This window comes from Lonchura striata, chromosome 1 (assembly GCF_046129695.1).
Source record: "Lonchura striata isolate bLonStr1 chromosome 1, bLonStr1.mat, whole genome shotgun sequence".
Classification (NCBI taxonomy): Eukaryota; Metazoa; Chordata; class Aves; order Passeriformes; family Estrildidae; genus Lonchura; species Lonchura striata.
Window position 1 is genome coordinate 156,125,882 of NC_134603.1, and position 21,827 is coordinate 156,147,708.

The 21,827-nt window shown below is 53.7% G+C and overlaps 1 protein-coding gene across 2 annotated transcripts; it reads left to right on the forward strand.

Annotated features, from left to right (window-relative positions):
- Positions 1-34: 34 nt before the first annotated feature.
- Positions 35-20,366, forward strand: KLHL18 (kelch like family member 18). 2 transcript variants are annotated; one of them, XM_021542257.1, is made up of 10 exons: positions 35-245; positions 9,711-9,841; positions 10,003-10,143; positions 11,971-12,169; positions 14,133-14,293; positions 15,003-15,139; positions 16,215-16,452; positions 17,429-17,533; positions 17,720-17,831; positions 18,640-20,366. In XM_021542257.1, exons 1-10 carry the CDS (start codon positions 102-104, stop codon positions 19,024-19,026), a joined length of 1,755 nt encoding a protein of 584 aa, XP_021397932.1. In that variant the 5' UTR covers positions 35-101; the 3' UTR covers positions 19,027-20,366. The 2 variants fall into 2 exon arrangements, with proteins under 2 accessions (XP_021397932.1, XP_021397933.1); XM_021542258.1 differs by having other exon boundaries at positions 16,230-16,452.
- Positions 20,367-21,827: the final 1,461 nt, after the last annotated feature.

Consider the following 21,827-nt stretch of genomic DNA (forward strand, 5'->3'; position numbering starts at 1 on the left):
AACGGCCACTTCCGCTCCCTCCCGGAAGTGGCCCCCGCGGACGGCGGCCGGGCGGGGCCAGGGCGCGGCGGGGGCGAAGCGGGACGGGAGCGACCGGGACGATGCTGGAAGCGGCGGCGGCGGCGGAGCCGGAGCTGGATCCCGAGGATCTGGTGCATTTCTCGGTGGGAGACCTGCCGAGCCGCGGCTATGGAGTGATGGGCGAGATCCGGCGGCAGGGAAAGCTCTGCGATGTGACGCTCAAGGTGCGGCCCGGCCCCTCGGGGTGGGGACCACCGGAGCCCTGAGGGGACCGAGCGGGGCTGAGATGGGGATGAGGGACCCTGGTCCTTCAGGGGGGCTGAGAGACCTCGAGGGATCCCCCCGGCTCCTGAGCGGGGACCCCCGGTCCTTGAGGGGACACTGAGGGGGGACCTCGGCCCCTGAGGGGTCGCGGGTTTTGGGGAGGGGGATCCATTTGGGGGATGCTGAGGGGGCTCCATTTGGGGGATGCTGAGGGAGCTCCCTTCAGGGGGATGCTGAGGGGGCTCCCTAAAGGGGATGCTGAGGGGGCTCCATTTGGGGGATGCTGAGGGGGCTCCATTTGGGGGATGCTGAGGGGCCTCAGCTTCTGGAGGGGGCTCTTGAGGAGCCCCCAGACCCCTGAGGAGGGACCCCAGCCCTTACCAGAGGGGGCTAAGTGCCCCCCAAGTCTCTTTCCCAGAGGGAAGGAGGCAGCTGGAGCTCCCCCAGACCCCTTTGGTGGGGGGTAAAGGGGACAGGAGAGGGAACTGAGGTTCCCCCTTCCCACGGGTTTGGCAGCAGAGACAGAGCTGAGACCTCTCCCAAAGCCCCTTTGTGGGGTGTCAGGGACCTTCCCAGCCCTGCGGGGTCTGTGGATCCAGGTTTAGGGACCTTTCCCTAGGGAACCATTATTCCCTTATAGGAAACCCCCCTCCTGAGCATTCCAAAATTCATCCCTGAGCGTGGTAAGTGCTGAGGATGGTGTCCCTGGCTCTGCAGGGCTGGCAGACTGTCCTGTGGCAGGCAGGAGCTGCTGGAGTCCCTCAGGATTTCTGAAATCCCTCAGGATTGCAGAGTGGCAGGAGCTGTTGAATCCCTCAGGATTTCTGGAATCCCTCAGGACTGCAGAGTGGCAGGAGCTGCTGGAATCCCTCAGGATTTCTGGAATCCCTCAGGACTGCAGAGTGGCAGGAGCTGCTGGAATCCCTCAGGATTTCTGGAATCCCTCAGGACTGCAGAGTGGCAGGAGCTGCTGGAATCCCTCAGGATTTCTGGAATCCCTCAGGATTTTTGGAATCCCTCAGGATTTCTGGAATCCCTCAGGATTTCTGGAATCCCTCAGGACTGCAGAGTGGCAGGAGCTGCTGGAATCCCTCAGGATTTCTGGAATCCCTCAGGATTGCAGACTGGCAGGAGCTGGTGGGCTGGGAGCCACACGCAGCTCTGAGTCACTGCAGAATTAACTCCGTGCTTTAATTAAACAGGGAAGGTGCTGCCTGCCTACTCACCCTGAAACCTGCCAGGGAGCTGGGCCTGTCAGGATGTGGAGCATTCCAGGGGATGGGCAGCATTCCAGGGGATGGGCAGCATTCCAGGGGATGGGCAGCATTCCATGGACACGGGGGCTGCTTCATCCCCGGGAGGAGGGGCTGAAGCTCGGGGTCCTCCTTGGGAGCTCTTGTTCCTTCTGCAGGGTGAGACTGGTGAGAGGCTGGGCTGGAACCCGGGGGAATTCTGTGTCAAAGCTGCTTTGGGGTGCAGGGTGTAGTGCTTTTAGGATTCAACTGTGGCAGGAGGAGATGACCAGATCCTGGCATTCCCGCATTTCTGGGAGACAAGGCAAGGAGGTTTATGATCCCAGTCTTATCCTGGATAAAATCCTCACCATTGTTTATAAAATTCCTGTGAATAATTATCCATCGGTGTGGATTTTCCATAGCAAAGAGCTGTTTAAATCCTCTTTATCCCTACAGAGCTTTAAAACATATTAGGAAAGATCAAAACCATCACAGACCAGTTTGGGATGGGAGGAACCTTAAGGATCATCCAGTGGATGGGTAGGACACCTCCCACTGTCCCAGGGTGCTCCAAGCCCCATCCAACCTGGCCTTGGGCACTTCCAGGGATCCAGGGGCAGCCCCAGCTGCTCTGGGAATTCCATCCCAGCCCCTCCCCACTCTCACAGGGAAGAATTCCCTCCCAAAATCCCCAAGAGAGATGCCAGCAGCACCTGCTGAGTTGTCAGTCCTCTGTCCATGTTGTTTCAAGCATTCCAGCTCTCCCTCCTACACCCACAGCTTGGAATTCCAAGCGTTTCATTCATTTGTCTGGGGTCATGCTGTGAAAATATCCCACCCTGTGCTGCTTCTGCCTCTGGCCATGCCTTTTCCCAGTGCCCACCTGGTGGTGGGATTAGTGCAGCCATTCCCAAGGACAGGCTGGCTGCTCCAGCTGCTGGACCTTCCAGCAGGAGTTGGAGGTGGCTTTGGATCACTGAGGCACCCCAAAATCAGCCAGCACAAACTCCCTCTGCCCTGCCCTGGCTCAGGAAGGTTTTCCCACTGGAAATCCAGGCTGGGCTTCCAGCAGGGACACAGTTTGGGGGATTCTTACTCAGGAGTAAGGGAGGAACATGAAGGTCATGGAGCTGCTCCAGGGCTGGGAGAGCTGGGAATGTTCACCTAGAGAAGCTCCAGGGAGAGCTCAGAGCCCTTCCAGGGCCTGAAGGGGCTCCAGGAGAGCTGGAGAGGGACTGGGGACAAGGGATGGAGGGACGGGACACAGGGAATGGCTCCCACTGCCAGAGGGCAGGGATGGATGGGAGATTGGGAATTAGGAATTCCTGGCTGGGATGGAATTGCCAGAGCAGCTGTGGTTGCCCCTGGATTATCCCTGGCAGTGTCCAAGGCCAGGCTGGAGCAGCCTGGGTCAGTGGGATGTCCCTGCCCATCCAGGGGTGGCACTGGATAATCCTTGAGATCCCTCCCAGCCCAGCCCATTCCAGGATTTTCTGATAAAAGCTTGGAGAAACATTCCAAGTCCAACACAGTGGATCCTCCAGGTGCTCCCACACCACTGCAGTGAATTTATTCCCCTTTTTTCCACTCCTGCTACTTTTTGTTCTGTTCCATCTCTAAACCAAAAAGCTTCCAAACACCCCTTTGTCCCAGAAGCTGGATCCTGATGTGCCCAATGCTCTGCCTCATGGATTTAGGGAATTCTTTCCTCTCCCTGTCTCTTTAACAGCTGCAGGTCAGGGCTGCTCCTGATGTTCCCTCCGAGCTCCCTTTGGAGCCTCTCCGAAATGTTTAATTAAATATTCATTTGCTAGGAGCACACATGGATGGACTGCAGGGAGGAGGGGAGGGAGGAGACGCACTTCAGTCTGTGGTTAGTCCTTTTCCTTTGGAAAAAAAAAAAAAAAAAGTAGGAATTTTGCTTAGCAAAGCCACATTTCTGCTTTCTTCTCTGAGAATCACCGGGCTGGGCGTCGGTGTGGCCATAAAATGTCCAACCCAACCCTCCTCCCCAGCTGAGCCCCATCCCAGCCGTGATTTCCTGTGCTTCCCTCCTCATCCACTCCTGGTGCTGCTGGTGGAAAAGCTGATGGAGGTTCCAGCAGGGGCAGGGAAACACCAGGGCTGGAATATTCACAGAGAGAGCAGAAATGAGGCTCCTGAGCCTCTTTTTTCTTCTAATTTCGTGGGGTTTGAGGCTTTGAACTCCAGCTGTGGACCAGCCAAGGGGCAGAATTCCTCCCTCAGAACCTCTCCTCCTGATTTTTAGTGGGTTTCCAGGCTTCTCCCCTTTGCAGCTCACAACTACACCCTGCAAAAGCCCCAGGAATTCCTCCGGCTCACGGAGGAATTTGAGCTGCAGATCCTGAGCTGGTTTTTAACAGCACAAAAGAAGCTCCTCGGTGCTGGTGTTGTTCCTGGGCATTGTTTCTGGAGCTGTTTCATCCTTGCAGGATGAAAGCAGCCTGGGCAGCTTTGTTTTCTGGGATGTGCTGTGTGTGCTGCAGGCCGAGGTCCAAGCGCTCTCCAGGGACACATCAGAGGCTGCTGGAATGCAGAAACCAGGGCAAACGGATCCATCCTATTGCTTCCTTACAAACTGAGAGGGAATAAATCCCTTCCTACCTCCTGCTGGCTCCCACTGCAGCTGGAGGAGAACGTGCCAGGCTGGCACCTCCAGAAATCCTGACCCAGCTGTGGCAGGAGGGAAGGGCTGTGCCTCCCCAGATCCTTGGAGAGCAGAGCTGATGTGGGCTCCTCTTGCTGCTGCAGCTCCTCCTGCAGATCTGAGCCACTCCAATGCCATTTTTCCATTACTAACTCCAAGACTAATTAGAAAATTCTCCTAAAAATATAACCCAGGTCTGGCAAACTGAAATAATTCCCAGCTGTGGAGAGGGTACAATATTTGTTTGGTGTACAATCCCAACGGCACCAACAGCTCATAGCCCTGGGGGCTTCTCTCCCATCGTGATCCCAGTTTTTCCAGAGCAGACTGTTAACTCCAAACCCCCCAAATTGGAGCAGCTGCACCCCCCAGAGCTGCTGCAGAGGTGGGGGAGCCTCTGGATAAGTGGAATTCCAGACATCTCAGGCTGCCTGCCTGATCCCAGCAGGATCCTTGACAACCCAGTGCCTGGCTGGTTCTGCAGATGTTGCAGCATGTTTGGGAGATCTTCCAGGAAAACAGCCCTGGAAAGAGAGGGAATATCTGTTTTATGGGACAGACTGGAAGAGCAGATGATCCACTGTGCACAGGAGAGCTGCAGGATGAGGATGTGATTCCAGCCTTGTCACCCAGCAGACAGGAATTCTTTGGGATTCTGCCTGGATGTGATTCCCCCGAGCTTTCAGCTGCCATCAGCTCTCCCCGTACACAAAATATGAGGATTTTTAGTTCCAGGATAACACAAAATTCCTTTTTGCTGTCCCTTCAGGAGCATTGAGGAGGGCAAGGCTGGAGCTGATCCCCTCAGGATGCTCCCTGTCCATGTGGGAAGTGGAGGGACTGGAATTCCAAAACGGAGTTGGATTTCTCTGAGCTGGCAGGGAATTCTCTGGGAGTGTGGCTTTGCTGTACACCCAGAGGAGATGTGTCCTGTGCTTCAAATTAATTGATCACCATTCTCATGGAATCCTGGAATGGTTTGGGTTGGAAGGGACCTTCAGGATCATCCCATTCCACCCCTGCCATGGCAGGGACACCTCCCACCATCCCAGGCTGCTCCAAGCCCTGTCCAACCTGGCCTTAGGCACTGCCAGGGATCCAGGGGCAGCCACAGCTGCTCTGGGAATTCCATCCCATCCAGGAATTCCTTCCCAATATCCCATCCATCCCTGCCCCCTGGCACTGGGAAGCCTTCACAATTCCCTCTTTCCTGCTGCCCACACTGGGGGATCAGCCCAGGGCACGGGGGGCTCAGGCCAGGGAACGTGGAGCTCCTCATCCACCAACAGCCCCAAATCCCTCCCTTCTCACTGTCCCCCCAGCCTGGATTTGTGTTTGGGATTGTCCTGATCCAGCTGCACCCCGTTACCTCTTCCTGGCAAAACAGGGCTGGGAGGGGTTGGACACCAGCTCTGCTTCTGCTCTGGCCTCTCCGTGCCCTCAGTGCCAACCTGCCCACAGAAAAGGTGGATTTGGGGTTGTTGGAGACCTTTGCAGCACAAAACTCAGCAAGCAGGCTGGTGATGTCAGGAGCACAAGAAATGCCTTTCTCCCACCTACACCATTTTCCTTGGAGAAAGGCTCCTTGTGCCCTGGAATTTGTTCACTGGGGCTGTGGGGGTGTCTGGGGCCAGATTCCTTTGTTACCCTCTCAGAGACACATCAGAAGAGAATTCCAGGATTCCTGAGGTCAGGAGGGATGCTTGCAAAGCTCCTTCTTCTGGGAAACAGAATCTTTTGCCTTAAAAGCAAAGGACCTAAAGTTAGAAACTGTAAAACAGAACATCCTGGAATGGTATCAGGAAGAGGATGAGCTCTTCCCCACTTTCTCCTTAGGTGACTGCACCAGGAAAGTGCATTAATTTAGTAATGGAAAGGGAGAGCCTTTGGCTCTGGAGGAAGGGAGCACTTTGGGAAAGAATAGGATGAGCTGAATGGACTCATCCTTGGAAGGATTTTCCATATTCCACAGGAAAATCCTGTCCTTTGCCTGAGCAGGAAATGCAGCTGTTCCCTGGGGACTCCCATGAAGCGCTGATGGAATGAACACTGTTGGAATCTGAGGTATTGATGATTCCCAGATTGTAAAAGTCTCTGTCTGTCACCCCCTGCCAAAGCAGAAGCCATAATTGGTCTGTGCTGGTTTCCAGGTTGTTTATTCTGTTTATCTCTCACATGTTCTGCTGCCCTGCCCAGCTCTGTCCTGCAGGGCAGCGTGTGGGGCTCTGCCCTCAGTGGGATGTGACAAACATTAAATACCAGAAACTCCCTGGGCTGGATTTACAAGAACGTGCCAATATCTGTCACCTACGTTGGACAGTGTGTCCCCAGCCTGAACCAACAGAAAAATGCCAACACCACAGTGAGACATGGAGGGCATGAAGGAGGAGAAAAAGGACAAGGCACACCCAATTTCCTCCATCTTGTCCCCTTTGGACCCCTCATCTAGAATCCTAAAATTTGACTTTTGCAGCTGTGCCACACTTGATTATTACTGATATCAAACACTCAGAGCTGGTGATTCATCAACTCTTTTCCATGGACAGAGATCACAGCCAGTGTCTCTGGGGGCTCTGTCCAGGGGGGTTCCTGACCCCTGCCAGGGTCCCAGGGCAGCCAGAGGGAAGCCCTGGATTCTGACAGAACACAGTGATGCTTTTAGAGCAGAGATCCCAATTGCTCCACCTCCCCAAGGGCTCCCCACCGTTCCAGGAGCAAGTTCCAAAAAGAAGGAATTCCAGCTTCCGTCTTGTCCAGCAGCAGGGAATATTTCCCAGGCTCTTTGCTGATGCAGCTCCGTGAATCCCAGTACCTACAGGGATCCCAGGTTCCCAGTCTGGGAGCACCTGGAGGGGCAGCAGTGCCCAGAGCCAGGGGATTTGATCCCAGTGATGATTTCATCCCAGCTCTCCTTACCCCCAGGAATCTTGCAAGATGCCTGGGGATGTTTGCTCCTGCAAGGCTGTTTGGTGGCAGCTCCTCTGCTGCAGCCTGGTGGGACCCTTCCACCCTTGGCCAGGGACTGGGGGCATGGAATCATGGAATGGTTCAGGTTGGAAAAGCCCTCTTGGATCACTGAGTCCAACCATGACCCAGCACTGCCAAGGCCACCCCGACCATGTCCCCAAGTGCCACATCCACATGGATGTCACATCCCACCAGCGATGGGGAACCACCACTGCCCTGGGCTGTCCCTTCCAAGGCTTCACTCCCTTTTCCAAGAGGAATTTTCCCAATTTCCACCCTGACCTCCCCTGGCCCAGCCTGAGGCCGTTCCCTCTCCTCCTGTCCCTGTTCCCCTCCACTGTCCCCTCCTGGCAGGAGCTGTGCAGAGCTACAAGGTCCCCCCTGATCCCCCTTTTCTCCAGGCTGAGCCTCTTCCCAGCTCCCTCAGGAATTCTCCAGCCCCTTCCCAGCTCTGTTCCCTTCCCTGGACACCCTCCAGCTCCTCAATGTCACTCTTGTCACGAGGGGCCCAGAGCTGCCACCTGGGCTCTGTAAATTACAGTTACTTTCTGAAATAAGGGCCTTTTTCTCCTCCTTGGGTCACACTACAGGCTTGGGGTTTGAGTAAATATAACCTTGGTGTTGAAATTCCTGTTATCTTTAGTTATAAAGATAATTTTGCCTATAAATAGAAGGTTACTGTATGCATTTGAAGCAGGTGTTTCACTTTAAGAGGTGCCTGTTCAGTTTTAGCACCACGTTTCATTTATTAAAAAGCTGAAATGAGATTTGGACAGTTGTGATTTTTGGCAGCTTGGGCTTAGGGGGAAACGAAAGTCAAGTAAAATGTTGCTTTTCTTGCACACTCAGCCTGAATGGGAGCACTCAGCCAAACAAACCAAATGAACTTTTGCAGTTGGAGTGAATTCCTGACAGGATTTCAGAGATAAGAGGAGGCCTTGTTCTCTCACCTTTCAGAAAGAGCAACAGGAGAACTGGAGAGTTTCTGTGTGTCTTATGTTGTAAGAATATACCTTAAATAAGTAAGAAACTGTGTTAGTTAAGATGATGAAGGGTTTTATAATATAATAACGTAGCAATGTGTTTATACAGAATAAACTAAGAGTTTAGATGTTTTAATATGTGTAAAATATGTGTATGTGGATACATACATATAATAATATAATACATATATAATACACATAATAAGACCTTATTAGACAAAAGTATCCAGATTACAGTAGAAAAAAAAATAAAGGTAATAAGTTAAAAACCCAAAACATACTCTATAACTGTCCATTGGATTAGGAAATTCTATACTGTCTTACAACAAAGAATTTATAACCATCCTAGACTATGGCTGACCACTTTCTATCTTATAAACCTCATAACCTTTAAGATTGATGTTATCTAAACAATAAATCATTCTTAATCTGATGGCAATCCCCTCCCTTCAATTAATACAACAACAACCACACTGTGTCAGCCCTTCCCACTGGGAATTCCCAAACCCAGAGCTCCAGCAGAGTCCTGAGGGATCTCCCCATCCTGAGCAGCACCTCGGGACATCTTAACACATACACACAAAACCACATTTTAGCCTATAAATTGAGTAGCAAAAAAGCTACTAGCCAATTACATCTGTAAAAACTGTATTAAAATGAGTTATGTAAATTAAATTTAAAAATGAACTTTTCCTACAGAAAAAAAACCTGAGTCCCATCTGCTTTATTGCAACAGGCTTGGATGTTGCATGTTGGAATCCAAAATGCAGGGAATTCTCAGAACTTTGGGCCTGTGAGCCAAAGCTTAGAATTAAACCCAGGATTTGATCTGAGACCTTGGAAAAGGCTTCCAAACTGAGGTGCTAGAGGTGAGAATGTGGATTTGTAGTTTAAAGCAGAGACACATTAAGCAAAGTAAAGGAAAGATTAGAGTTTTAGAGTTTAAGATATAAAAATAAAAGTAGTTACAGAGGGAAACAAGAAGTTTAGAGTGTCGTACTTTTAAGTTTGTGTGCCATAACATGATTGGATAAGAAAGCTCACACTGCAGCATGGGTCTGTAAGAGAAAATATTTAAGGATATAATATTAATATTAGGACATTTCTTCTTAAGGAGATGGTGGAATCACCATCTCTGGATATGTTTTAAAAAAGATTGGACTTGGCACTTTGTGCTATGGTGTAGTTGTGGTGTTAGGGCATAGGTTGGACTTGATGGTCTTAGAGGTCTCTTCCAAGCTCATTATTCTGTGATTCTGTGACATAATTAGGGATATAATATTTAAGGACAAAATATTTAATGTCAAAAGCAGAAAAATATCCTTGTTGGCAGTGTTTTACTGGTCAATAAATCCTTAAAAGGTCTTGTGAGTAACTTGTGACCTTCATGCTGTGAAGATGTCAGCTCACCCTTCCTGCCTGTGTAGAGGATAGGAAAAACAAACCACATCAATAAAATAAAACAGCTCCGAGATCCCATCTGAAATTCCTTCCAAAACTCGCCAGGGGTGAATTACAGCTGCAGGAATCCCTGGAGCAGTGCTGGTGCTGATCCCTGTTCTCCTGCTTTAGGTGGGGGACCATAAGTTCAGCGCTCACCGGATCGTGCTGGCAGCTTCCATCCCCTACTTCCACGCCATGTTCACCAACGACATGATGGAGTGCAAGCAGGATGAGATCGTCATGCAGGGCATGGATCCCAGGTAAAATTCCCAGGGAAATCCCAGGGACCACCACTGCCCTGCCTCATAGTGCCTGCAAGGCTCACAGCCTGTTCTCAGTGTGAGTGATCCCACAAAAACACCCTGCTGTTGGCAGAGTGTGATCCCAGCTGGAATTCGCTGCATTTTCTCCCTTTTTTCAGTGCACTGGAGGCTCTGATCAACTTTGCCTACAATGGTCACCTGGCCATAGACCAGCAGAACGTGCAGTCCCTGCTCATGGGGGCAAGTTTCCTGCAGCTGCAGAACATCAAGGATGCTTGTTGCACCTTCCTCAGGGAGAGGTGAGTGAGGCTGGTGGGATCCTGAGGGAATTCCAGGGGAATTCTGAGGGGATTCCCCAGCAGCAGTGAGGTTCAGTCAGCTGTGTCCAGCTTGGGAGGAGCAGGATGTGTCCTTCTAGCGGGATGAGGAGTGTGTATCCAAAAGCTTGGCATCTGTAGAGTTACAGAGCACAAAATGGGTTGGGAGGGATCTTAAATCCCACCCAGTGCCACCCCTGCCATGGCAGGGACACCTCCCACTGTGCCAGGCTGCTCCAAGCCCCAGTGTCCAGCCTGGCCCTGGGCACTTTCAGGGATCCAGGAGCAGCCACAGCTTCTCTGGGAATTCCATCCTAGGGTCTCTCTACTCTCTCAGCCAGGAATTCCTTCCCACTATCCCAGTGGGAAGCCATGCCCCCTTCTCCTACCATTCTCATTCCCTTCAGAATAACCTATGGGTTATTCTGGGGTTATTCCCCTTTATGGGGGCACAATAAAAAACCTTGGCCTGCCACAAGAATCAAAACTCAGAGCAAAACTGAGGAGACATTTCCCTTTTGGAGAGCCCATCCTGGCAGGAATTGCCCTTCCTGCTGCTGTGTGTGCTAAAGGGGAAGAACACAGTGCTTCAGCCCAGGAGCTGGACAGGAAACTGTGACAGATCCCTAAATTGGTCCCAGGTTTTTCAATTTCCTCACTGGTGTTTGGCTGTGAGGCTGTTCCAGCAGCACGGTGTGGAAATGGAAATCTGGGATACTCTCTGTCCACATTACACGTGGATTCTTAGCCCTGCCAGGGAGTCTGACATGTTCACTTTTCCCAGCCTGGCTTCTCTGCAGCTGCTCAGGGCATTCTGTGGTGTGATGTTAAACACACCCACCAAATACAAGGACTGGCCACCAAAATTCTCCCAAATCCACCAGGAGCAGCCAGGTGTCCTATGTGAAGTCCTTGGTTTGAGTGCACAGCTGCCACTTTGGTTAATAACAAAAAATCAGTGGATTCTGGCCGCCCTGGAGAGCTGGAACATGGATGCTGAGCTCTCCTTCTCAAGTGGAATTGAGAATTGGGATATTTTTAGGCAGCTGTGTTGTAACCAAGCCCTCGGAGTCACCCTCATGTGACACTTCCCCACCCAGCAGCACAAGGACTGGAGCTGCTGAGAGACCCCGGGGAGGGCCAGAGCTGCTCCAGGGCTGGAGCCAGGCTGGGAGAGCTGGGAATGTTCCCCTGGAGAGGAGAAGGATCCAGGGAGAGCTCAGAGCCCCTGGCAGGGCCTGAAGGGGCTCCAGGAGAGCTGGAGAGGAACTGGGGACAAGGGATGGAGGGACAGGACGCAGGGAATGGTTCCCTCTGCCAGAGGGCAGGGATGGATGGGATATTGGGAATTAGGAATTCCTGGCTGGGAGGGTGGGGAGGAACAGGCACAGGGTGCCCAGGGAAGCTGTGGATGCTTCCAGAGCCACCTGGATCTATCCAATGCCTCTTTGGCAGGGACAAAGGGACATTTGTGTTTTCCATCCTCTGGCTCTGCCTTGGATTCACCTGGAGCTCCCTGTGGAGATCAGCTCCTGGCTGAGCTGGAATTGGCCATCACTGGAGAGGACACATCTTCCAGTGCACTGTGTGTCCTGTGCTTCCCAGAATCCTAGAATGGTTTGGGCTGGAAGGGACCTTTAATCCCATCCCATTCCACCCTGGCTTTGTGCAGGGACACCTCCCACTATCCCAGGTTGCTCCAATCCCCAGTGTCCAACCTGTCCTTGGACACTTCCAGGGATCCAGGAGCAGCCATCTTCTCTTCCATGAACCTGACATTCCTGTTGCTCTCCTCCTCCCCTTTTGCAGGCTCCATCCCAAGAACTGCCTGGGCGTGCGGCAGTTTGCCGAGACCATGATGTGCACGGTGCTCTACGACGCTGCCAACAGCTTCATCCACCAGCACTTCGTGGAGGTCTCCATGTCCGAGGAGTTCCTGGCCCTGCCCTTCGAGGATGTCCTGGAGCTCGTGTCCAGGGACGAGCTCAACGTCAAGTCTGAGGAGCAGGTGGGTATTGTAAATGCAGGCAAGCCCAGTGAGAAGAAATGAGGGTGTCTGGCTCAATTCAGAAGGCTGAATGATTTCTTTATCATAACTATGCTAAAATACATTAATATGCTATATAAAAGCAGGATACTAAAACTACATGCTACTTTCTCTGACTCTAACACAACTCGTGACCCTCTCTGGAGAGTCCAGCCCCAGGTGGGTTGGATTGGCCATCAGTCTCAAACAATCCTCACCAGAATCCAACCAAGCAATCACCCCAGGTAAACAATTCTCCAAACTCATTCCACATAGGAAAAACAAGGAGCAGAAATAGAAATTGTTTTCTCTTTCATTTCTCTCTGTGCACCTCTATGAAAAATCCTGAGAGGGAGAGAAATGTGCTTGCCACAGGTGGGTACCTGGTGTAGGTGTTGACTGAGTAGGGCTTGGCCTTGAGGGGTTTCTTTCTGCTTGGGAGTGGAATGGGAATGGGAATGGGAATGGGAATGGGAATGGGAATGGGAATGGGAATGATCCTGTTCCTGGGCTGGGTGAAGCTGAGATGTCCTGGCACAGTGGGGACACTCAGAGGTGCTGGACAGAGCTGTGATGGTTTCCTGTGCCTATTCCAGACTGCCTCATTCCTAAAGAAACAGAAGGCAGGGCTTTTTTAGGATCACAGAATCACAGAGGCTGGAAAAGCCCTCAGAGAGGATCGAGTCCAACTTCCCCCAGCACTGCCAAGGCCACCACAGACCAATGTCCCCAAGTGCCACATCCACATGGTTTTTAAATCCCTGCAGGGATGGGGACTCCACCACTGCCCTGGGCAGCTGTGCTGCATCTGGACAGCCCTTCCCATGGGGGAATTTTTCCAAATTCCCATCCAAACCTCTGCTGGGACAACATGAGGCTGTTTCCTCTCCTCCTGTTCCTTGTTCCCCGGGAGAAGAGCTGGAATCCCACTTGACTGCACCCTCCTGACAGGGAGTTTGTGGGAGTGAGAGGAGTTTAGGGTGTTCCCACAGCCTTGAGAATCCATGGGTGTGGGCTGAGAGTGAGAAGGGAAAACGGAGTCTGTCCTTGAGCCTGGAAATCTGTCCTGCTGTTCCTGAGGAGGTGACAAAGGCAGAGCAGACCTTCTGCTTCTCCTTGTAGGGTAAAAATGTGTTTCTTTAATCAGGTTTAGGGAGGGACGGAGGGGAACCTGCCCCACATTCCAGCCACATTCCTGTATCATACCAAGAATTCCTCGCTCTGTTTTTCCCAGAGCAGGTAGGATCCAAAGAGTCCATCCTGGGAAGTGTTCCCTTGCCCTTGCAGCACCCTTCAGAAATTCCAGTAGCATCCTGTAGAGTGGAAGAAAGTTGGTTTGGGGTTTTTAAGCCCTGTGATGCTGGATGATCCTTGAGGTTCCTTCCAATCCAAACCATTCCAAGATTTCATGTCATTTCATTCCCATCTGTGAGAAATGAATTTGTTGAGACTTTTTAAAGTTTGATAGAAGATCCACATAGTATATATTTGTATGTAAACTTCGAGATAAGAAATGTTGACTTATAAATGCCATGGAATAGGACATTGTTGAGAGAGAAATGGAACTAGAAACGAGTTTTAAAGGATAGATTTGTAAATAAGACTAGATATTTTGGAGAAATAGAACTATGAAAGATGCATTGTAGTAGGACTCATGAGGGGTAATTTTAGATGATTAAAATGTTTATAGAATAGTGTGGTAAAAGTTGATAAGCTAAGACACGCTTATAATGTATTGTAATTAGGAAATAGTTGGGTTTTGATTGTAATAGTGTTAATTAGAACATCTGAATTGCCTCACTCTTCACATGAGACTGAAAATGGAATAAAACTTTTTAAAATACTTCTCAGTTGCCCCATCTCTGGGTCAGAAAGGAGCTTCATCCGACACCCATCCACTTGCCCAGCCCCCAAACTCCACCTTCCCACCGCTGTCTCCTGGCAGGTGTTTGAAGCTGCCTTGGCCTGGATCAGGTACGACCGAGAGCAGAGGGAATCCTTCCTGCCCGAGCTGCTCTCCAAAATCCGGCTGCCGCTGTGCCGGCCACAGTTCCTGACGGACCGCGTGCAGCAGGACGACCTGGTCCGCTGCTGCCACAAGTGCAGGTGAGGCCTGGCCACGGACTCACATCCTTCCATCTCACACTCCAGACTGCCAGAATCTGTGCTATTGATGATTCTGAGATTGTAAAAGTCTCTGTCTCTGAGCCCCGCTGCCAAAGCAGAAGCCATAATTGGTCTGTGCTGGTTTCCAGGTTGTTTATTCTGTTGATCTCTCACATGTTCTGCTGCCCTGCCCAGCTCTGTCCTGCAGGGCAGCGTGTGGGGCTCTGCCCTCAGTGGGATGTGACAAACATTCAATACCAGAAACTCCCTGGGCTGCATTTACAAGAACGTGCCAATATCTGTCACCTACGTTGGACAGTGTGTCCCCAGCCTGAACCAACAGAAAAATGCCAACACCACAGTGAAACATGGAGGGCATGGAGAAGGAGAAAAAGGACAAGACACACCCAATTTCCTCCAGCTTGTCCTCTTTGAACCCCTAATCTAGAAACCTAAAATATGACTTTTGCACCTGTGCCACACTTAATTATTACTGATATCAAACACTCAGAGCTTGTAATTCATCCTGTAAGACTGAAAACTCTTTTCCATGGGCAGAGATCACAGACAGTGTCTCTGGGGGCTCTGTCCAGGGGGGCTCCTGACCCCTGCCAGGGTCCCAGACCTGCCAGGGCAGCCAGAGGGATGTCCTTGATTCCCACACCAGACAGTCAGATCTCCTGTTTAATATTCTATGGTTGGATTTCAGGGATCTGGTCGACGAAGCCAAGGATTACCACCTGATGCCGGAGCGCCGGCCACACCTGCCGGCGTTCAAGACGCGGCCGCGGTGCTGCACCTCCATCGCAGGGCTGATCTACGCCGTGGGGGGACTCAACTCAGCAGGTACCTTGCAGTGGAAAGACCACCAGAGGCTGGGTGGGGTGATGGGATGATGGAATTCCCACCCATGGAAGTATGGAGGGGCTGGGTGGGGTGATGGGATGATGGAATTCCCACCCGTGGAAGCATGGAGCACTGTCTCATCCTCCTTGCACCCTTCCAGTGAAACCCTCAGGATGGTTTAACATAATTTAACATCTTCCATCTGCAATCCTGTCCAAGTGAGGCTTACTTAGGACATATTCCTAAAGGCTTTGAGCCCTGGAGCCCCAAGCAGGATGTGCAGGGATTCCCACAATGTTGTTGGTGTTGTGGCATCACAGCACTTTGACACGAGCCTCACCATGGCATAAAAAGGGAACAGAAAGTGACCAAGGAAAAACATTTTACAGAGGAGCTGCGCTCCCCAGAAGCATCAACACCACAGATGGGACTTGCAGGTCTCTGCTGCCCCTTGGAGGACGGTGGAGGTGCCACTTCCACACAGGGAACTTGTCCAGGCCCCTCGTGCAGAGCATGGCAGAGCTTGGGAATGTTCCCCGATCTTTTGTGGGAGCAATGGGAATTGTTCAGGGAACAATCCCTGCTCTGGGGACCAGCAGGGATATGTGGCTGGGAAATGTGGGAGCAGGAAGGCTGGAATAGGATGTGAGAGCCCAGGATAGGACAGAGAATCCCAGAATGGTCTGGGTTGAAAGGGACCTTAAGGATCATCCCATTCCACTCCCTGGCATGGCAGGGACACCTCCCACTCTCCCAGGCTGCTCCAAGCCCTGTCAAGTCTGGCCTTGGACACTTCCAGGGATCCGGGGGCATCCACAGCTTCCCTGGGCACCCTGTGCCAGGGCCTCACCTCCCTCACAGGGAAGAATTTCTTACCCCAACCCAAGTGCAGCACTTTGCACTTGACCTTGTTGAATCTCACGAGGTTCCCATTCCTTTTTTTCCCCCCCACAAGATATTTCCCCAAAGGAAAGCAGGCAGATTCCCCACGCCAACCCCATCTTTACCCCTTACCCCTCCACCCCCCCTCACCATCCCAGGGCTTCATCAGGTCTCCCTCTTTTAATTTGAGTAGCAAATTTCTATGCAGGCGACTCTCTGAACGTGGTGGAGGTGTTTGACCCCATTGCCAACCGCTGGGAGAAGTGCCAGCCCATGGCCACGGCGCGCAGCCGCGTCGGCGTGGCCGTGCTCAACGGGCTGCTCTACGCCATCGGCGGCTACGACGGCCAGCTGAGGCTCAGCACCGTGGAGGTTTACAACCCAGACACCGACTCCTGGTCCAAAGTGGAAAGCATGAACAGTAAGAGGAGGTACGTGCAGCTCACAGGGAGGAGACTTCTGGAAAAGCAGGGGGAAATGAGGTTGGAGGAAGAGCGGTTCTTGAAGAGCAAGGAGAAACGGTTTTGGAGGAAGGTGGTGCCCAGCAGTGTGTGTGTGGGTGTGGGTGTGGGGAAATGGGAAAGGCAGTGTGGAAGCAGCTGGGATTTCCTTGGTTAGTTTCTGGTGCAGACAGGTAGGGGCTGAGCTTTGCTCCCAGGAACAGGACAAGGGAAAATGGCCTCAAGTTGTGCCAGGGGAGTTCAGGTTGGATACAGGGAAAATTCTTCCTGGAAGGGGTTATCCAGCCCTGACACAGGCTGTCCAGGGCAGGGGTGGAGGGTGTACACGCCCCTCACCAAGGTTCTCTGGAGCTCCCTCAGCCACTCCTGGTGCTCCAGCCCCTTCCCCAGCTCCATCCCCTTCTCTGGACACACTCCAGATGTTTTTTTTTGTTGTGAGGGGCCCAAATGCAAGCCCAGGATTTGAGGTGCTCCTGCCATGAGCACCTTTCCCCTTTGTGAACTCAGAGTTCAAGTGGGACTGAGCAGTTTGGAGGTGAATTGTCGCTAGAGGACACGTGAAAGCACAACACGAGCCACTGCTATTTGCAAGGTAAAGAAGAAGAAAGTTTATTCTCTGACTCCAACTTTTATACTTTTCCAAAGGTGACAGTGGATTGCAGAGTGAATGGGCCACCTCTCCAAAGACATTGGACAAACCACTAGTACATCAAGTTTCACCACCCCTATGAAGGAATGCAAAACAATATGTTGTTTATAGAAATACTGTGAGAAAGTTTTCTAACAGAATATAAACTCAGAAGGCTTTAGAAAATCTTAAGAATCAGGGTGACAGTGAATCCAGGGAAAAGGCAGTTTGGTGGGATGCCACGGGCAGAGTGTGTGGGGTCACAGTGTTGGGGACAGGGTGACAGCACCTCCAGCCACCTCCTGCTGTTCCTTGCAGTGCCATGGGAACGGTGGTGCTGGATGGGCAGATCTACGTGTGTGGTGGCTACGATGGAAACTCATCCCTCAACTCGGTGGAGTCCTACTCTCCAGAGACAAACAAGTAAGAGCCCTTCGTGTCCCCGAGCTTTTCCAGGATCTTCCCCTCCGGTGTTCCGTGTCCTGGCACGGCTGGGCATCAGGGCTGTGGGAATAAGGAGTGGGGAAAGGAGAGATGGTAGAATCCAGCACTAGAAAAGCATGGAATGATCTGTGGGAGTCCTGGTAACCTCTCCCCTCTCCCTCCCAGGTGGACAGCCGTGACCCCCATGAGCTCCAACCGCAGCGCTGCCGGAGTCACCGTGTTCGAGGGCCGGATCTACGTGTCCGGAGGGCACGACGGGCTCCAGATCTTCAACAGTGTAAGGCCCTGGGCAGGGCTCAGCCCTGCACCTCAGCATGGGGCTGGAAGGCTCCGTGTCCTCTCCCTGGGCAGCCAAACAGCCCCAGGTGGTTGTGCCACCACACTGTGTCATTCCCACCCATAACAGAAAAACCCGAGGTGGAACAGAAGTGACTCATTTATCCACTCGGGCCCATGGAGATGTTCTGAGGGCTGGAGCCCCCTGGATATGGAGACAGGCTGGGAGAGAAGAGAAAGCTCCAGAGAGACCTCAGAGCCCCTTGCAGGGCCTAAAGGGGCTCCAGGAGAGCTGGAGAGGAACTGGGGATGAGGGATGGAGGGACAGGAGACAGGGAGAATGGTTTTGAGCTGAAGGAGGGGAGATTTAGGTGGGATATTGGGAAGGAGTTCCTGGCTGGGAGGGTGAGCAGGCCCTGGCACAGGTGCCCAGAGCAGCTGTGCCTGCCCCTGGATCCCTGGCAGTGCCCAAGGCCAGGCTGGGCAGGGCTTGGAGCACCTTGACATAGTGGGAGGTGTCCCTGCCCATGGCAGTGGTGGCACTGGATGAACTTTAAGGTCCCTTCCAACCCAAACCCTTCAGGCACCACCCCATAGCAGCTGAACCTTTAAATGAAATCAGCTCAATCCTCCCAGCTCCCTCAGCTGCTCCAGACCCTTCCCCATCTCCCTTCCCTTCCCTGAGCATCCCCTCACCGTCTCAGCACGAGAAACCCAAAACTGCCCCCGGTTTGGAGGTGCCGCGGGGGACGCCAGCGGGCGATTCCCGAGGCAGCAGCATCCCTGACAGTGGCCGTGCTCCGTGGCAGGTGGAATACTACAACCCGCACACGTCCAGCTGGCACGCGGTGGCGCCCATGCTGAACAAGCGGTGCCGGCACGGCGCGGCCGCGCTGGGCAGCCGCATGTTCGTGTGCGGCGGCTACGACGGCTCCGGCTTCCTGAGCGCCGCCGAGGTCTACAGCTCCATGGCCGACCAGTGGTACCTGATCGTGCCCATGAACACCCGGCGCAGCCGCGTCTCCCTCGTGGCCAACTGCGGCCGGCTCTACGCCGTGGGCGGCTACGACGGACAGTCCAACCTCAGCTCGGTGGAGATGTACGACCCCGAGACCAACCGCTGGACGTTCATGGCGCCCATGGTGTGCCACGAGGGCGGCGTGGGCGTGGGCTGCGTGCCGCTCCTCACCATCTGACCGCCGCCGTTTTGGGGGCGTCTCGGCGGCGGTCGGGATTTGCAGGTGCTCGATCCAAACGCAAAGAGACTTGACTTGAGAGCAATCCCCCACCTGTAACTTTTTGGGCTGAAGGTCCTGGAGGGCCAAACGTGGTGAGTTTGTGTGCGAGGCAAAGACCCTCTCTGTAACACCCCTCGGCCTTCTCCGGAGCCGAGCGGATCCATCCATCCCTCGTTGGTTTTCCTGCGGTTGCGCCTTCGGGAAGTGCCGTTGCGGGCTGGGGGAGGGGGCCAGGCTTCATTGTGACATAAAAACAGCCACTTGAAGGACTTGGAAAATCCATCTGCACCTTCTGGGAGCAGCAAAACCACCTGAGCCCTCCCAGGGGTATCAGCAGCGATTTGGGGGGTCCTGGTTGCACAAAGGGGTCTCCAAAGAGGACAAACACGGCGCTGTCGCTTCCAGGAGCTTCTTGCACAAGACGCCCCCAGTTGCTCGTGCTTTCCTCAGCTTGATGTGGAAAACTTCTCCACAAGAGCCACAGGATGGAGAAACCAGGAAGAGGAGAAGTTCAGTTAAACCAGGATTGTTTGGGCAAGCTCTGGAGAAGGATGGATGGTAACGACTCCAGGCAACAGCCTGAGGGTTTCAAAATGGAAAATAGATGATCAGGATGTCCTTTAAATTAAATATTGAGGTATTTTCCAAGCCTAAGAGGCAGCTGGAACAGAAAGGCTGGGATATTTTAGGAGAGGCAAGGAAAATACGTCGTGAGTTTGTCGTGCTCTGCTGGGAAAGGTCTTTGCCATGGGTTTTGTGCCAGGAAACTTTGGAACGCTGGCAGAGCCAAAGAGCTGCCTGGCAGCATCTTCCCTGCATCAGCCCTTCAGCCCCTGTCCTGCATGATCCGTGATCCGCCGTCCCTCCGGAGCTCTCCGTGCCCGGCTCTTCCCGTGCCACCCTGGGCACTGCCATACCTCCTCCGGGCAGGCAGGGCCAGGCAGCAGGAACCTGGCCCGACCCCAGCTGCCAGGCATTTGGGCTGTTCCCCCATCCTGGCATTCCCAGGGGCTGGGAGGAGCGGGATGTGCCCCCCAGCCCCGCTCCTGGTGTCTGTTCCTGCTCCCAGCATCCCTGGGATTGACTCTGGCTGTATATGTGGATGTCTATATTGGGGTACTGTGTATATTTTAGGGTCTATCATGAGCATATCTGGTTATAAATGTGATCTATCGGGACATATCCATTTCTCCCACATCTATCCATTGCTGGCTTCCCAGAAATGGGAATCCTTTGGACTTTTCTGTGCTGCTCAGACTTTAAAAAGGAAAAATAAGAAAAAACATGATTAGAATGAAGTTGTTGCCCGTGGCATCTTCTCTTCTCCAGGACCACTCCCGATGGTCTCCATGGGCAGAGGAAGCTCTGGTGAGCTGCTCTCCTGGTGTTCCATTATCCCTTCTCCCTCCCACCTGGGGCTTGTGTCCATGGGATTGGGAATATTGGAACAAATACCTTTGGAAGAGCAGCAGCTCCCCTGACCCCAGGGCTCTTCCCAAGCCCAGGGATCCCGGGTGTTTCCCACTTGTGCTTCCCGGGATTCCTTCCCCAGGGATTCCTTTGCTTTTCCATTGTGGAGGAAGCGAGGAGAAAGGGGAGCTCCTGGCTGCAAAGGCAGCAGGAAAATACTGAATTTTGGGGAAAGGAGGCCCACCCACCCAGGGAAGGCAAACTGGGAGAGCAGAATGCACAGTGGAGTCCTCGGTAAACCCTGTGTTCTTCTTGAATCCAAGGAAAACCTGGGCCTGGGGTGTTTGGATGAAACGGCAAGGTGAGAGGGATTTTTAAACCCCAAAATCGCGTCAAGAAGCTGGGAGAAGGGAGGGGGCTCCAGCAGGATGCTGTGGCTCCCAGCTTGGGAGGAGCAGGATGTCGGCTGGAGCAGCGTGCCAAGAAGCCGGGAGCAGGCACCGGGAAGAAGGGGCCGCGGAGGGGGATCGGCCGTGCCGGAGCTCCAGCATCGCCGCATCTCCTGCGGGTCCAGGCGCGCTCCCCTCCGCGGCGCCGGGCCAAGGACAACCCCGCACGCCGATCCCTCCCCGCGGCTCGGGGGCCCGGGGCCGAGCCGGGGGCCGAGCCGGGGGCCGAGGCCGGTGGTGCCGCCCGCATGGCGCTGCTGCTCGGGGCCGTGCTGCTGGCGGCCGGCGCTGCCGCCGCGCCCGCGCCCCGGGAGCTGGCGCGCTCCGTGCTGGAGGCGCACGGGCAGGAGCTGCGCCTGCTGCGGCTGCTGGGAGTGGCCAGGACGGTAGGAAAAAGGGGGTTCGGGTCGGGGGGTGCGCTCCGGCTCCGGCACCGTCCCGTGCGGGTCGCCCACGGAGCTTTTCTCGCCGGCAGAGCTTCGACTGGGGGACCCACTTCAGCATCAACTTCACGGCCCGGCAGCCGCCCTGCCCCAAGCCCGCCCCGGATCCCCGCGGCTGCCGCGGCCGCCCGGGCAGGGTGAGCGTGGGGTGGGACCCCCAGAGCCCCGGGGCACGCACGGGGGTCCCCGGTGTGCTGAGGCCGCTGTGTCCCCAGGTGCAGCGCTGCTCGGCCCAGGTGTCCGTGTTCACCTTCCTGCCCGACGTGCCGCTGTCGATGGTGGAGTGCGGCCGGGAGCCGGTGAGGGCTCCGGAGCCCGTCCTGCGGGTGGGACACGCGTCCCCCTCACTTCGGGGGCAATTTTGGCTCTGGAGTGAAACCCCCTCTTTTATTTCTCCCCGCAGCAGTCCGGTGACAGCGCCCAGCCCCGCTCCCCTGGTACCAACCCAGGTCACTCA

Coding starts and splice junctions, on each gene's coding strand:
- KLHL18 (XM_021542257.1), top strand. CDS start 102: ATGCTGGAAGCGGCGGCGGCGGCGGAGCCGGAGCTGGATCCCGAGGAT. Junction 16,453..17,428: donor AGCATGAACAGTAAGAGGAG/GTACGTGCAGCT, acceptor TGTTCCTTGCAG/TGCCATGGGAACGGTGGTGC. Junction 17,832..18,639: donor GGCTCCAGATCTTCAACAGT/GTAAGGCCCTGG, acceptor GCTCCGTGGCAG/GTGGAATACTACAACCCGCA.